Below are 15,655 nucleotides of genomic sequence, written 5' to 3' on the forward strand. Positions count from 1 at the left end.
TAGCTGTACAGCTTCAAATTCAAGTCTTCTGTTAATCTTTCCACCAGGCAGGACGCTGGCAGAAGCACTTCTCAGTGCAAGAAGTCCTGGAAAGTCACATCACCCATTTGTGGCTTCCTTATTATAGGCTTTGTGAAACCATGGGTTGGATCCTTCCTTCTTTTTTTTCCTTCCCCACCGAGTTTCTTTCAATTCAGAGATCCAGGTTCCCCCCTGCCTAGAGTGAGTAAGTGTTTAGGATCTCAGGGGGGACTTGCATTCATGACTGGGGTCAGGGAAAGCACGGGCAGGTAATTTCTGTGGTTTACGTCCAATATCTTCCCACGCAGAAGGCACTGCTGATCCGTGCTCCTCCAGCCGAACTGGTGTCTGCTGCTCACCAGGGCTTGCTGTAAGGGCAGTAGCAGAAAGGATGTTTGGGGCCACCTTGGCAATCTGCAGAAGGGGTGAGGGGGGCTGTGAGCCTGGCCAGCTCCCTTCCCTTCTGGCACATGGGGCCAGTCGGCCTCAGAAAGCTCAGGCTTGATCCTCCTTCTGCGTAGCCTCTGAGGGATATTTTCCTGACAATAAGAGAGGTGTTATGATATTGGCTGTGTTCCTCAACTGCAGCTTCCCATCTCCCTCGACACAGCGCTGGGGTTTAATGATCTGTGCAGCCAGGCTAGTCTACCTGAGGGAGGAATCAGACATCTTTTTCTGTTTCTCCTCCGTTCTGATGGATCATCTGGTCCTTGCAATTAGGACTGTAGTAATCTCCTCCCGGGCCCTTTAATAACAGCCTTGATTGGTGACCCGCCGTATTGCATCCATCCAGCTGTGGGCATGTCCACTCGGTTGCTTTGTTCGTGCTGTTGGGCATGTTGCAATACACGAGAGCAGGGACTGGTGCCACAAAAGCTTTGGCAGCATCGCAGGCGTGTTTACAACAAGCTGCCTCTATTCCTTAAATTCTCCTGCAAGGAAGTGATTTCTCTTTAAAATTAAATTAATGCAAGGCAAAGATGAATAGTCCCCGCGTGCTATTTGGCTTTTTGCTCAGTGCTGCTTATGAGAGGAAGCTCTTGGCAAAATTAAATGAACCTCCTCTTCCTCAAGCTGGCAAATACTGTCAGAGCTGGTCATCGCACACCTTCATAAATCTGAGATGTTGGCATCCCACATGCACCAGGCAAACATCACATTTTGTAGAGGGACCGCACAAGGGTGCAATAATCACAGCTGTTTCATGTCAGCATTCAGAAAGCTTACAATAGGATTTTATTCAATGAGCCATTCCTTTTGAAACGCCATTAGAGATATTTGCTAGGAGAAACTGGCCTCAACTAATCGTATTTAATTTTTTATCAAATGCACCGTGGGAGCAGCAGGGATCTGCATGAGACAGAAGCAAGCAAATACTGTTTATTTAGAATAAATAAACTTTGAGTAAGAATTGAGCATATTCTCTCCTGGCTACGGTTGTGCAAATACAGGCAAATCCCTACAGAGGTCTGCTGGGGATCGTGTCCTGACCCAGGTGCTCTTGGAGACCTCCAGTTGCACCCACTGAAAGGAGAGGATTGCAATCAGGTAGATGCAGAGGAGCAATTCTGCTCCTCTGAAACCAAGGATGTGTACTGTCAAGCCACTTTCTTATTATTCAGTAAAGAGAAGGTGAAGTGGAAGTTGTAAATGGTAATTCCCCCATTGTTTCATCAGACTCCTGTGTTCAAGTCGCTAAGCTCAGACGTGTAAATAAAAGGAAAAGCCAAAGAGGAGTTTACTCAGGATCATCCCAAACTGGGCTTTGGTCAACAGTGAGGCTCCCGGGTAGGTGCCGAGAGCCTGATGATACCCACGAGTGTCCTGTCACCTCGTGTCCGGTCACCTCATGGAGTGGGCAGCCAGCAGAAGGCCACCAGAGGTTTACTCCTCGGCGTTAGCCAAAGGGCACCTGGTGTTGAGCTCATGGGAGGCAGCTGGTAAGCGGCTGGGCGCTTGCCTCTGGTTTTCTCTGAATGCTTTTTGTGTCATTTAGTGAAAAGCTTAGAGATTACGGCTTAGTTTCCGCGTCGAAAGGAAACTGAAAAGTTGGGGAAAGGAAAGAAGCCGAAAGATCATGGGAAGAAAGGCAGGACAGAAAGCAAGATAGGAGGTAAAAAATAAAGATGGAAGCAGAGAGAGCAGCAGTGCTCAGAGATAATGCAAAGCAATTTTTACACTAGTTATTGACTGAACCCGAGGCACATCTCAGGCTCTGTTTTCTTGTACAAATTATACTGTATCCATGGTAGACTCGGAGCTGGTAGCACAAAGTGCAGGGGAACTCAGCACAGCGCGAGCTCTGGTTCAGAAGCGCTTTTTTCCTGTTCAGCAGAAACGCAGCATTGCACATGACTGCAGAAACGTGAATCAGCCCCATAAAAATAACGAGTTTCAGAAATGATAAACTTGATAGTTTCTGGTATTTATTATGCTCACAAGCTTTTTCTCCACAGCCCTAAAGCTTAGTCATACCTTTCAAAACAAATACATGTAGAAACTGAGATCTTTCTACATGGAGATAATCCACCAGCTGTGAGTTAAAGAAAATATATAACCTGCGAGTCACAGCAGATGTATGAGAGCTGGAAAACACTGCAAATTGAATCTGATTGGCATCAAAGCAGTGCCTGGCTGTATCTGCATGGTCTTTAGCAAGAAGATAAGAACAGACTTTATCAGCCGTCCAGGCTGGCTGGATACATCCAGTTCCACCCTGAAAACCTCGCTAGGTATGTGCATCGTGCTGAACTCAGCCCTCCAACCCTTCCCTGCTGGGAATGGCAACGTGAAGGCACCCAAAGCAGGACCCAAAGCACTGCAAAACGCCATCGGGTTTTCTGGGCAGCCAGCTGAGCTACGGCACAAGCTTGGCACTGCTTAAATAACCTGCCCATCGATGGCAGAGAGGTGGTGTCAAGGAGTCACCCTTGGTGGCATGGAGAAACAGATGCAGTCAGCACCTGTGGACGTGGGGGAGAAGATCTCGGGTCTCCTTGAGAAGTTCTGAGTCGGGTCCTGAGCCGGGCAGAGATGCGGCTCCCTCATGCGATAAGTAATTTCCCCAGCATGTTTGTGTGTGTGAAAGAGAGATAGTAAATTTGTATTTATTGAGATGGAGCCAGACAGCAGGAGTAAAGCAGAACAAGACGTGTCAGAGCTGGGATTTATTACTGACACAGTAGACCATTTTCCTTTCATTTTGACCATAATGTCGTTCTGAGCCTCTGCCAGGCTTCGAGAGCAGAGCCGTTCGTGAGTCCACCCCCTGCTTCACACCCTTCATTTTTCTCACTTTGCAGGTTTTGACTGAGCTAATGCTTTCAGGAAAAAAGACTTATTGATTAGAAAGAAGTCGCTTGCAGCATCTGGGCTTTTATTGGCCTCATCCATGAGGTGTTTTTAGCTGTTTGGTGGAGGTGCAGGTAGTGTTTGTTCTAACACATTTAGTAAATTCTCCTGGTTGCCTGCCCTTGTTTCTCAGAGCTTTCTCACGTTGTCTGCTCTTCCTTGTCACCTGTCCAGAGCAATCGCGTTCAGACTGCAGCATGTGACAGGATCGCCTCAGCTGCTCTGGAGATGATCCTCCTCCTCCTCCTCCACATTTTAAGTTGCACCTTGTTTTTCACTCCAAAACACACAAACAGCCATTGCCCCTCATCTTCATGTGATTCTTGTTATTGCCTAGATTTTATAGCTCAAAACAAGTGGGTATCCTGTCAGAGTGATCTAGAGCACTTTCATTTGAAGTTCTTCTTTCAGCTAGAGCAAAGACGTCCCGCTGTGATGAGTCTAGTAGTCAAGTATTAATTCTGGCATAATTTCTGCACGTGCCCAGAATGCTGACAGTCATTACTTATAATTGCCATAGTGCAAAGTTAATCTGTAAAAACCCGCCCTGACAGGAGACTTTTTTTGCAGTCAGGGAAAGAGAGGTTGTGAAGGACTGAGCTGTCCTTACAGCTGCTTGCCAGCTGGGTCGCGTACGGAGATGTGCAGCACATGGACTGCAGTGGCCATAAAAGCCCGACTTAGGGTGTCTTTACGTAGTGAATTCCTGCAGATGCTGGGTCTTGCAAACACGTTGGCTAAGAAGCTCAAGGTGTGTTGGTTGGGCTCAGCACTCAGAAGACTCTACAGAGTCTACAGAAGACTCTAGACTCAAAGAGATGGAAGTATGAAGAAAAAGAGGTGCCTACAGGGGTGGCCAGGCTGAGGCTTCTGGATTTCTCCTGATACTACAGGAGATAATCAGAGTCAGACCGATGTATCAATGATACTTTCAATCTAGCTTTTCACCTACAGAAACAAAGCAACATCTCTCAAGGGCGGTTTCTTTCTTGTATGGCTTGCAAACAATACAGATGTTTTGGAAATCCCAACTATCTGATCCGAGTGCAGTGAGAATGCCAGAAAAGGACCAAATGATTTAAACAGGAGCTGTTGTGGTTACCACAGCCCATTGACTCTGTAAATTGTGTCCCAGCTAAAGAATTTGTATTGCTTAGCAGAGTGAGATCGTCTCTGAAGTGACTTTCAGATAATGTTAGTGACCTGCTAACCCATGTTAGCGCGTTCCCTTGAACTCTGCAAGTTGCTAATCTTGCTAAGACAAATAGGAACTCGCAGCTTAACGTGGCTCGGCTGCGTGAGTAATAAGCAGCGGGCTTCAGCAATTAGCTCCCCGGGAGCCTGCCACGTTCAGGCAGGGTCCTGGTGTTAAACCTCAGCAGTTGCTAATATGAGAACTTTTTAACTTGGGTGAGAACAAAGAATCGTACTGGTTTTATTTTTAGCAAGAGGAATCCAGAATTTGTATTATTCCCACTAACATTTCTTTTTTTTTTCAGTTGAGATATGAAAGGCAGTGTAAATCAGCAAGCGCAGCCAGGAATAAAAAAAAGGAAAAAGAGTCACCTTAGAAAATAAGCATCCACTAGTCCTCAAGCTAAGAAGCAGCAGGAAATATTGGGAAAATAACTCTAAGATGCCCAGATTTATCAAGGCACTTACCTGCACAGCATGCAGAAAACAAACCTCTGCATCTGTCGGTCTGTGGGTGGGGGCTCTCATGCGGGTGTGTATGTTTGTGGAGGAAGAGAAAACACACCTGAAGGAAATGTAAATAATAATATTATCTGTAGATACTGAGGACAGAGGTGAGAGAGAGAAACGTGTTTTTTAATGAAGGCTGCTGCATGCTTGGACATTAATGACAGCGTGTACATTGGCATGCTGGGTGCAGAGCTTCTTCGTAAAACATTGGGGGGGGGCTACCTGTTATTTTCTCGTGGAAATTCAGAACTGCATTGTGCCTTACTGTGGATGTTCCCTTCGAAATCAGTTCCTTCTATTCAGACCGCTGAATCTTTCAAATTATATATTTTAATGACTTAAGTAGCTATTTTGCTCAGTTAGCGATGCGGACCCGTGTGAAGTCCCTGGTCAAACCAACCCCGCTAGGTTATTATAAGTAGAAGCATTACAGGGAGGAAAAAAATAGGGTGCCTGCTTTTAATTAAAAGGAAGCGGTTTTAATTATATGTTTTTAATTATGAGGGAAGTGATTTGCAGAATAACAAAATAAAGAAGTGATTGCTCCTTTCCTTAAGAACATGTTCTCAGGCTTGTGGATTGGAGTTGTCATATTCCTGGTGTAGGTAAGGAGTGCCTGGCTGTCACAAGAAGTCTTCTGCCTGTGGGTCCCTTTGTACAGTTATTCATTACAGCTCCCAGAGTGCCTGCCAAATTCTCTTCCCCTTTTACAGATAGAGAAACTGTGGCACAGAGAAGCAACGTGACTTGATAAATCCAGATCAGGTTTCCTGCCTAATATCTTACCCACTGGAAATCCTCTGCCAAGAATGGCTGTCGAAGTTGTGTCTCCAGAAAAAGATTTCTATATATTTAAAAAAAAAAAAAAAAAAAAAAGGAGGGAGGGAGGAATCAATGAAAAACCCGGGCATGGATGCAGCTGCAGAGAAGTGGGGAGGAGCTGTATGGCAGCAGCAGCGTCAGCTCCTCAGTGCAGTAGGTTCAGGATCACACACATGGCCATGGAGATGCTGATGGTGTGCATTGCCTCGTGGAGAGGCAATGGCACTCGGACACCCTGTCCACTCTTGTACATCAGCTTGTACAAGATGCGAGCCTAGCAAGTTCCTCAGTCACTGGAGGACAGAGAAAACACACATCTCAAACCCTCCCTATAGAGCCTGCAGTTGAACAAAAATCCAAAGTGTGTTTTCTGAGTTTCCCCTTTTCTTTCTGCAGATGAACATTATGGATGTAAAGATGAGCAGACTTCTATAAATAGGGCAAAACCTCTTCTTTTTTCCTTTTATGATCATCAGGAAATGTCATTTTTCCCCATTTTACAAAGCAGGGAACAGGGCAGAGGCTAAGTAACTTGTCCAGGGTATGAAAGCAGGTGCGTTGGAAAATGGGGGTCGGGGTCACAGTTTCTCTTTTAGAGGCAAAAACCCTTTCTCATCCAAATGCTCTGTGAAAGCTTGTGCCTCTGGTTCTTCCCTGAGTGCCTAACAAAAGCAGCCTACTCAGTGCAGAGCACTCCAACCCGACAGCCTCCGGTTAATGCTCTCCTGCAGTAACCACACGTCAGGCAGGTAGGTTGTCCCTCCCCTCGGTGTCACTGGTGACCAACACGCTTCAGTGCATCCACAGCTTCAGCAGGCCAGGCCAAAAAATGTGCAGTAACCCCACACGGCAGTGCTGACTCCAAGTGGAAGAGAGGAATGAAAGGGTGACGCTGCAGGGAGCGTATCTGCAGATAACAGCAGCCGTCAAAGCCGATGGATACCTGAAGGCTGGGCTGGCTTAATTATTCTGCAAGGATATCACTAGGTAAAGTCCTGACAGAAAGCAGCCGCTTTTGAAAGATACCAAAAGGGGCTTGTATACTTGTGTACAAACGTAGATAAAATGCCTCTTGAGGCTCTTTGAACAAACTTCTCCTTGGTGCCCTCAGATGCAGCAGTCAGGTGGGCTGTTCTGCTTCTCAAAGGTTACGCTGCAGCAGCAGCAGGGCCACCGGGTTTTGGGGGCTCTTTGCAAGCAGGCTGGGAGCACCAGAAGCAAAGCACAGCAGCAAAATGGATGGCAAAAGCTAGTTAGGGACTTGTGGAGTTCAATTGGTTTGCTTTTATTTATTTTTTTTTTTTGCTAAAAGTCACCACATCTCACCTGCCTCACGCCATGGTCAGCGTGCAGGGCTCTGCATGTGGTGCGCGGAGCAAGGATGCTGCTCCGTGGAGCTTTGTCTCTGCCCTGATTGGGACTTTTCGGAGAGCATTGTGCTGCAGGGGCCTTCGGAAAAATAATGATGCTTCGGAAATGAAAGGAGGTTTGGATAGATTTCCTTGCCCGTGCTGGAGATTGTCCCCTCCTCTGGACAGCACTAAATCTTTCCTGCCAGGGATAACTGGTCCTCGGGGCTCGTAGCAATACTTCTGGAGAGAAAAACGTTTTGTCTTTCGTGTGGATAAAATTGTAGCAGGCGGCAGGTGCTTTCAAAACATTTTTGAGGAAAGCATCCCCATGGGTGCCTCTCCAGGCCCTCACCTGTGAAGGACACAGGGCAGCGGGTGATGCTGTCAGTGCGCCTCAATTATTTTCCTGGGAACGAGGTGGCAAGGCTCGGTGGCGATGCCGACCTCCAAAGCTGCAGCTGGAAGGAGGCAGTGCTTGAAGGGAGAAGGAAGAGGAAGGGCTTTTCTCCGCTTTTCCCTTTCACTCCATAACCCAGGGAGTTTCTCACAGGCCAACAAGGAAATCTCTGTGTAGGCCCCATTCAGAAACGCTGTCTGTTGGCCAGGCATCAGCTCAGCGAGCAGCGCGTTAAGCTAACACGGTGAATAGATGTTTCTAGAGAGAGAGAAGCGCTTTGCTACGGTGCTGTCTTTACTAATGTGTGTTCTTCTGCTTTCCACCAAACAGTCAATGAAGGCTCAGGTGAAACCAATCAAAAAGAGACATCGACCTGTGACATTTGCCAGTTTGGGGCAGAGTGTGACGAAGATGCAGAGGATGTTTGGTACAGTAACTTGGTCTACTCTTCTATTTTAATGAATGTTGTATTATTGAAATACACTGTGAGTTAGAAAGCATTTAAAACATTGGATATTCAATTTTCTGCACCCAGAGATTCATCTGACAGTGACTGAGGTGGTTATTACTCTAAAAAAAATGTATGAAACAGATTGGTTTATAATTCTGGAACATGCACAATTTAGAAAAAGTCCAGAAACACTGTTATCCATTTTGTTGCTGTTACAACTTATGTTACTCCATCTGGGCTTTTACAGCTTTATTCTTTGGTAAAAATAGAATTGGGAAAACTAATTGACCTACAGCTTTTCTGGTTAAAAAGTATCATTAATATTATCATCATGTGAAGTCATGTGTGACATTAGAAATGTTGGGAAATCTGTCTCGCTTTTTCCTAGTTGCTGGAGTCAAAGACCTAACCCTCAAATGCTTGAAGTAAATAGAGTGTACATTCAGACATTTTCTCAATGGAGACTTATTTTTTATTTTTAAAAAGAGGTTTTTAAATCTTCTTGTTTGTTCATTTGTTTTAAACCTTAATCACATAAGCTGAAGGGAAATAATTCTATCTACCCAGAATATTTTTCTGAATTTTTCAATTTGCCTAGATACTATGCAAATACTTCATTGTAAGTCAACTTTAAACTAATCATTTCATCGTGATTTTGGAACAGCCAATGTAGATCAAAAAGCAGCTATTCACAGAGCTGTACTTCTAACGCTGCCTTTATAGCAAGCCTCATATTTCTAAGTAATTAATATAAACTTAGAGACAACAAAATAAGCATGCAAATGTTAGAGCTTTTGATCTGAGTGATGCTTCTGAAGCTGAGGGCTGACAGTGGTTAAGGGATGGATAGAGAAACTGGGCAGTGAGATATCAGTAAGGCACTATGGCCCAAACTTCAACTTGGACAGTTGGAATGGGGCAGAGGGGAATGAATTAATGAATGAATGAATGATGGACATCGTAATTGGGAACAGTGTTGGGCAGCTGACCTCATCCAGATAGGGCATCCATGTGATATTGGTCAGGCGTGGCATTATAAACATTTCTGCTGTTCAGTGAAGCAGCTTAGGAATATGGTGAGCCAGTTGTGCTCGTTTTGGTTTGGTCTTGCTAAGCTTCTAATAACCTCTTGTTCCAGTCTTTAACAAATACCAAGCGAACAAGCCACAGAAGCCTTGCTGTGCTTCCAGCTACCAAAAGAAAATTGCTGTGTTAAAAAACAGGAACAAGATGCACCTTGGTTATAGGTTTGCAATAACGCAAAGAGATTTGCATGGATAAAAGCGCTTAAATTTGACTTTGTTTAAGGAAATTACTTCTGGTGTCAGGATTTTTGCTGTCTCCTTGACCAGTTATCCTTGAGAGTTTGGTGGTGCGGTGTTGAAACAAAATGATGGTTAAATTAATATATCAACATCCACAGTCTGATGCTCGTGTTTTCATAATTAAGTGCACTTTCAAGTTGGAAGGCAGCAGAAGAGAGGGGCGAGGGATAAAATTAGCTACCAGATAACATTATTAATCACAAGTACCGTGTAGCAGTGTTTATTTTTTTCCAGAAATAGCTCCATAAAAATCCGGATCCAACTTACCCCAGTAACGTTCCCGCTACAGCTTCTGCAACTAATTCCTCCCCTCTGAAACAGCTTGGCTTATACACAGCAGCGGAATAACTGCAGGAGCTGAAGTTCTCAATCTTTATTGACAGGCGGTCCTTCTGCAGGGGAAGATGCTTCTCGGGGCGGGAAGCAGGGAAGGGCATTTGCTGGGAAGATGTAAAAAGGCAGTAAAGCAGATTTCCAACCAGAAGTAAAAAGACCGTGCAAAGCCTGTTAAAGGTCCGCTTTGAAGTAAACAACTTCATACGCCACGACAGAGCTCTGCTTTCCTGTCCCTGCCCCCTGATTAGTCGTGGATAAGCGTCTTTCTAAAAAATGAGCCTTCCGGGTGTTAGTTCTTTGTTATTCGTATTTCTGGAATAAAAGCGGGCCATGTATGGGGAGCCTAGATCCCTCTTTCAAATGTACATTAATTGAATTTCCGTGTTTGGCACCAGACAGTTACATCCTGGTGCACTTCCCCCCCCCACCCCGCAAAGATTCGGTGTGCAGAAAACGCCCTGAAATTAAATGGGAAGCGAAATTCCAGAGTATTATTCAATCGATGCTTTTACACCTGTCTAATTTCAGATGTAAGCAGGGCTCCTCTGGTTATCTCGGCTGACTGAAGAGGTTTCTAAAAGTCCAAATGAGGTCAGGGTTCCCGGCAGCCCCAGAGCTGCTGTTACCGGATGAGAAGCCCAGCGCTAGCGGTGTTCCCTATCCTTGGGGGGGTGCAGGATCCGTGCCCAGTCCACTCCAGGTAATGGGGATGCACGCTGGCAGCAGAGCCAGACCTTCGAGAGCTGGAGACACAAGGCTGGCTGTTTGCCTAATATTTCTAGGGTGTCACAGTAGATCAGAGGAGAGAGCACAGGTGTGATAGCAGATGTGGTTGGGCTGCTGATGATTTAAAGCGACAATTAACATTATTCTGCATTGCCACAGCCTGTTATTTTGCAGTCCCCTGTCTCTGGTTTAACTCTTTTTTTGTTGTTATTCATTGCCAATTGTCACTCAGCTGAATTGTGCTATTGTAGTGTGTCACCATTATTTTAAAATCGTTTTATTTGCTTAAAACCGATCTGTTAATGGCTAGGCTCCTGGGATTTCGGGAGGGTTTTGCCACATAAAAGACATCTCGAAGGGCTAAGATACGTGCGTGAACGTTTTCTGGAAAGTACGAAGAAAAGGCAGAAAAGAACCGCCTGTAATAACAGGTTTTCTGAGGCATGGTAAAACACACATATATTATTATCCTATTCTGCAGTCTAATATCACGAGAGTGAATGCAATTTGGCATTCCATTAGTGAATCTCTTTCTCTGGGTTAAAAACAAAGACTGTTCAGTTGAAAGTCTTTAACATCTTGCTACTTTAATATGTGAAAGCTTCTTGTCACTAAGAAGATCGTGTATTACTGGCATTATTCCCACCTTTAATGCATTTTGCACCAGTGAGCTTCATGAATATTTAAAGCAGGGCAGTGGCTGTGCTCTTTAGCACTGGATTGCAATCTATTGGTAAATCAGACATTTGGTGTTGCTTACTTTGGGTTTTATTTCTGAGCTGCCTGAGGAATAATTGATTTTGTAAGACAGGGCTACTCAACATAACACCCCGAGAGATATACTTAAAAGGAAATGAAGAATGAAGCGTAACGCTCTGAACAGTGGTGTGTTTCTAAGATCTTCCAAAAAGCATCCATGAAATACTCACTCACTGTATATAAATAGTACTCACCAAATGGAGTGCCTGCTCATCTGCTAAAGTGGCTTAGTGTCAGTACATAACCACGTCAAAAACCTGGATTCCAGTATCAATCTCCTCCTTATGAGCCACCGAGGAAATAAGAGCACTCCACGCTGGGCAAGCCGTGGTTTGGATGGATACTGGGCAGCTGTTCCAGAGGTCCATGACATGTCCAAGTGGAGGGAGATAAATAATAGCAAAAACCCCTCTGCTGAATTTCCTTTTGGAAGACGCAGAGAAGAGAGGACAGGAGTGTTTTCTTAAAGCAAGATTAAAGCCTACAAACCTCTGACTTGTAGAGTTAATCAAAATCAGAATGATGAATTGGGGTGAGATCGGCGTGCTTTTCCTTTGAATTTCAAAATCAGAAGGTCAGCCAGCAGCAGAGACTCAAAGTGCAGGATTGCCCAGGATGAGATGCAGTTTGCTCACAGTAAGGAGACGCAGAGATGTCCAACGTACTCGGGAGAGAGTGCCCTGTAGCCTGGCAGCGTCCAAGGAGGCCAGCCCTACAGATTTCTCCTCCGCCTTCCCCGCAGGAGGAGGAGGAGAGGCAGCAGCGTGCCTGGCCACAGGTGCCTGACCTCCACCCTCGGATCCAGGGAGGGCAGCAGCTTTCCTGAAGTGTTTGATGCCTGGCCCAGAAGGGCAGAAAGGATGGCAGCCTTCCTGAGATGCTGAGCATGGTGAAGGAAGGGACGAGGCTATCCTGTGTGCCGTGCAGCCAGGTGGTATTCCCAAGGGAGGCGGTGGAGTTGCAGCACATCCCTTGTGTCCTGTGCTTCTTTCTGCATGGCTGAGACAACAAACTCCACTTACCACAGCAAACAGACGCTCAGGATGTATTAAGAAGATGAACTGTTTCAGTCTTTTGTTTCATATCTTACTGCTAATCACTGATAAATATATATATACAGTGGGTGCACGCTCCTGTACAACAGGCAGGCAATCCACAACACGTGAGGATGGCGAAACTGCTTTCTCATGCAAGTAAACTGCACTGTACATGAAAGATATCTGTGCAAATCATGCAGCTGCCATCAACCACTACCCCTGTAATCAATACTGCTCCAACAATCAATATTTATCTTTATTATAGTATAGAAAGAAAACGCATAAAAGAAACGAATGATTTTGCCAGCTTCTCAATCCACCCAGCAATTAGGTCAGTCAGCTTTGGGTCCCTTCCCCCTTCCATCAGTCGCTCTCATTGAAAGCATCTGCAAACAAGATGCTGTACTACTATAAAGTACTAAAAGGTAGTTTGAAAGCTCACATACATTACACGGGTATTGGCTGCTTCATGTTCAGCAGTGTGTATAATAACTGTGCGTGACCTACTTGTTCCAGATGCAGAAACACCGAGCTCCTTGAACATCTGCAATGTCCCGTGCATTATACAGTAGCTATATGGCAGTTTCCTGCTGCTTGCCTTTCTTTTCTAGAGCAAGTAATAGGTCTTAAAACATAGTGGTTGGATTCATGGTTCAAATAAACACAGAAATGGGATTAAATAATTAAAATCCGCAATCCTGCAAAGGCTAACGTTTCTGCTTAACTTGAGATCATACCTAAGGCATAAAACACGGCTGCTGCTGCACAGATCTTCGTGGCGAGCACGGTAGTCACGTCTAATCACAGGAAAGCAAAGGGACTGCAGCATGCCGTCTTTGCATTGCACAACAGGAGACAACCAAGCAGCTTACACCCTCTGAGGATCTTAGCCCTGGCCTAGCAGCAGAGCTGCCTCCACTGTCTGCCACGATTCCTCTCAGGTTCCTCGCTGGCAAGCTACAGAGGTATTGCAGGTATCTTTCAGCAGACCGTTTGAACTTAAAACCAGCCCAGGTTAGTGCCCAACTACGTCCAGAGAAAAATTCCCACTGGTTTGAAAAGGGACTTAGATCAAGATGTGGTTTTCTCCTTTGTCAGTGATGAATCCGTAGAAAGAGCAAGGGAAGATATGGGGAACAGGAAGTTATATTTATCTTCAGAGAGCATTTCTCTAAAAGCAGCTTATGGGCCAGTCTTTTTTGAGGAGTGGGAGGCAGGAATAAGCACATCGTATTTCTAAGTTGAATGTACTAGTGGCTTGGCCAGAAAGAAGTCATGCTTGGAAAAATGATGGCTTGTTTGGACATCTGCTGAAATTGTTTTACTCTGCATACATTTTGTTTGGTTTTAGTCTAAAACAGCCATTTTCTCCTAGTCAGGTAAGTTTCCAAAAATCAGCTTACCATCTTTACATCCTATGTCCTGTGCCAAAGTATCTTATTTAATTTGGAAATGAGACTTTGCTCCCTAACTCCCACAGGTTGGTACTTTGGGGACCTTGACCTTTCCATCCACTGAGTGACCACAGTCCTTCAGAGCCTTATGCTCACTTGACAAGCTCCTGCCTTTCCAGATTCTCAAGATTTATTTTCTTAATAACATCCTTTAAAAAAAAAAATGGTTTTAACATAAGACAAGATTGTCTAGAGTTACTTATACTTCATAGTGTTTTATTACCAATACACTTTGGAGTGGTCTGGTAAATAATTCAGCCTACCCAAAGAAATTGACTGTATTTTCTCTATGCATCAAGGAAGTCTGTCGTATAGACTATATATCATGGCTCTAAATGTTCTCAGATAAATGCAAAACTACATTGTGTTCCATCTGTACCATTCACCCAAGCAGGTCTTTTAGGGACCCTATATGATACATACATTTTTTTATATTTTGCAATTATAGCAAAACTCACCATGTGTTCAGGGGATAACATTCTACAAAGCCATAAAGCTTATAGATTTTTATCCTTTCAGATGCTTGGTCCAGGCTTGATTTTCAGTTTCAGAGGGTGAACTTCCAGCTTGTGGAAGTCAATGAAAGTTATTCCACCGACTTCAGTGAGGCAAATATTCTCTCCCAGTATCGTAAACAGGGAATAATTTCTTGGTAGCCACTGGCAGAAGGGAGAATAGACTCCATGCACAGTTTTTCACAGAGTGCAAACTTGGAAATTGTGATGATAAAAGCAGAACTTGGCTTACTGACTGCTTCAATTGCTTCAGAGGAAATATTGATTTGTGAAAAGCCAAAAATAGCTTCGGAGATCTTTTTGTTTTGTTTCCTTGTCTTATCATCTTTCAATGCTCCTGTACTAGCAAGACACAAATTCTTCTGAAATTTAAGGGGGGAATAGCTTATAAGGCATGTAAAGCTGTCACCTGTCTTTACAATGATTAGTCTTTTCAACTTCAAGTCAAAAACTGCAATTTTAGAGCATGGCTCAAAATAGCCAAGTTTTCGTGTCAGGTTTACATGGCCAAGGAGCCCACCCCTGCGTTCCTGTGGGCAGGAGACATGGAGGCAGCAGAGGGGTGGGTGGTCACGGTAGGGAGTGCTGGGGACGGACTGGGAAAGGACAGAGGGCTGCGGAAGGAGGGAGATGACCTAAAGCTGGCTTCCAGCCGCTCCGCTTTGCTGTTTGCTGGGCAGCACAGAGGAGCCACCATGGATTTTGGAGGCCCTACCTGGAGGCAGCACAGAGGTCCTTGCTCTGCCTGGTGTGGGGGTGGCAGCTCTGCTGGCCTCGAGGTTTTGGCTGTGGGCTGCGTGAGGGCTGGTCCATGTGTGTTATAAGGGTGCGTGAGAAAGCAGCAGCATCCCTCTGCGTTTTCACTTTGTGCAGATCACCGGGGGGCCTACACGACAACATGGCGGAGCAACCATTTTATGTGCCCCGTTTAACGGGAGAGCTAATGAACCTGGGGGATTTTTCATCACTTTTCTCCCACAAGCTGTGACTGCCTCTTTCACTCCTTGGTAGGAAAGCGTGGCAGCTTTCTGAGTGCACACCTTTATTTGCATTTGAAGGAAAGGTTTTGGCAGTCTGTTTTGTGCTCTGGCTGTAATGCAGGGCGTGGTGCAGACCATGGCCAGCCCTGCTGCTTTGTGTGAGGCACACAAAGGGCCCCCTTTGACTTTGCAGAGCTGTGCACAGGTGCCCCTGGCCAAAGCCACCACCCGGTTGTGCAACCCCATGTCTGGGAGACCCTGGGCTCACCAGATTGCGAGAGTGCACGTAAGGGATAATATGATAATGCACATCAAATATTAATGTGCATCGACACATAATCGCCTGTGTACATCAGGGCATTACTGCATGAAAGAACAAGTGCACAGACCTGGAAGAACAATGCATTTTTGCACCTTTTTCATAT

At 45.2% G+C, this 15,655-nt stretch overlaps 1 protein-coding gene across 1 annotated transcript in view; it reads left to right on the forward strand.

Annotated features, from left to right (window-relative positions):
• TMEFF2 (transmembrane protein with EGF like and two follistatin like domains 2) overlaps positions 1-15,655 on the forward strand; it is a 111,498-nt gene that overhangs the window by 58,401 nt on the left and 37,442 nt on the right. Inside the window, exon 5 of the mRNA XM_082763060.1 lies at positions 7,978-8,074. Coding sequence (XP_082619186.1) covers positions 7,978-8,074 — 97 coding nt within the window. The remainder of the gene's footprint in view (positions 1-7,977; positions 8,075-15,655) is intronic.

Source organism: Aythya marila (assembly GCF_965140915.1).
Source record: "Aythya marila genome assembly, chromosome: 6".
In the NCBI taxonomy this organism is placed as follows: Eukaryota; Metazoa; Chordata; class Aves; order Anseriformes; family Anatidae; genus Aythya; species Aythya marila.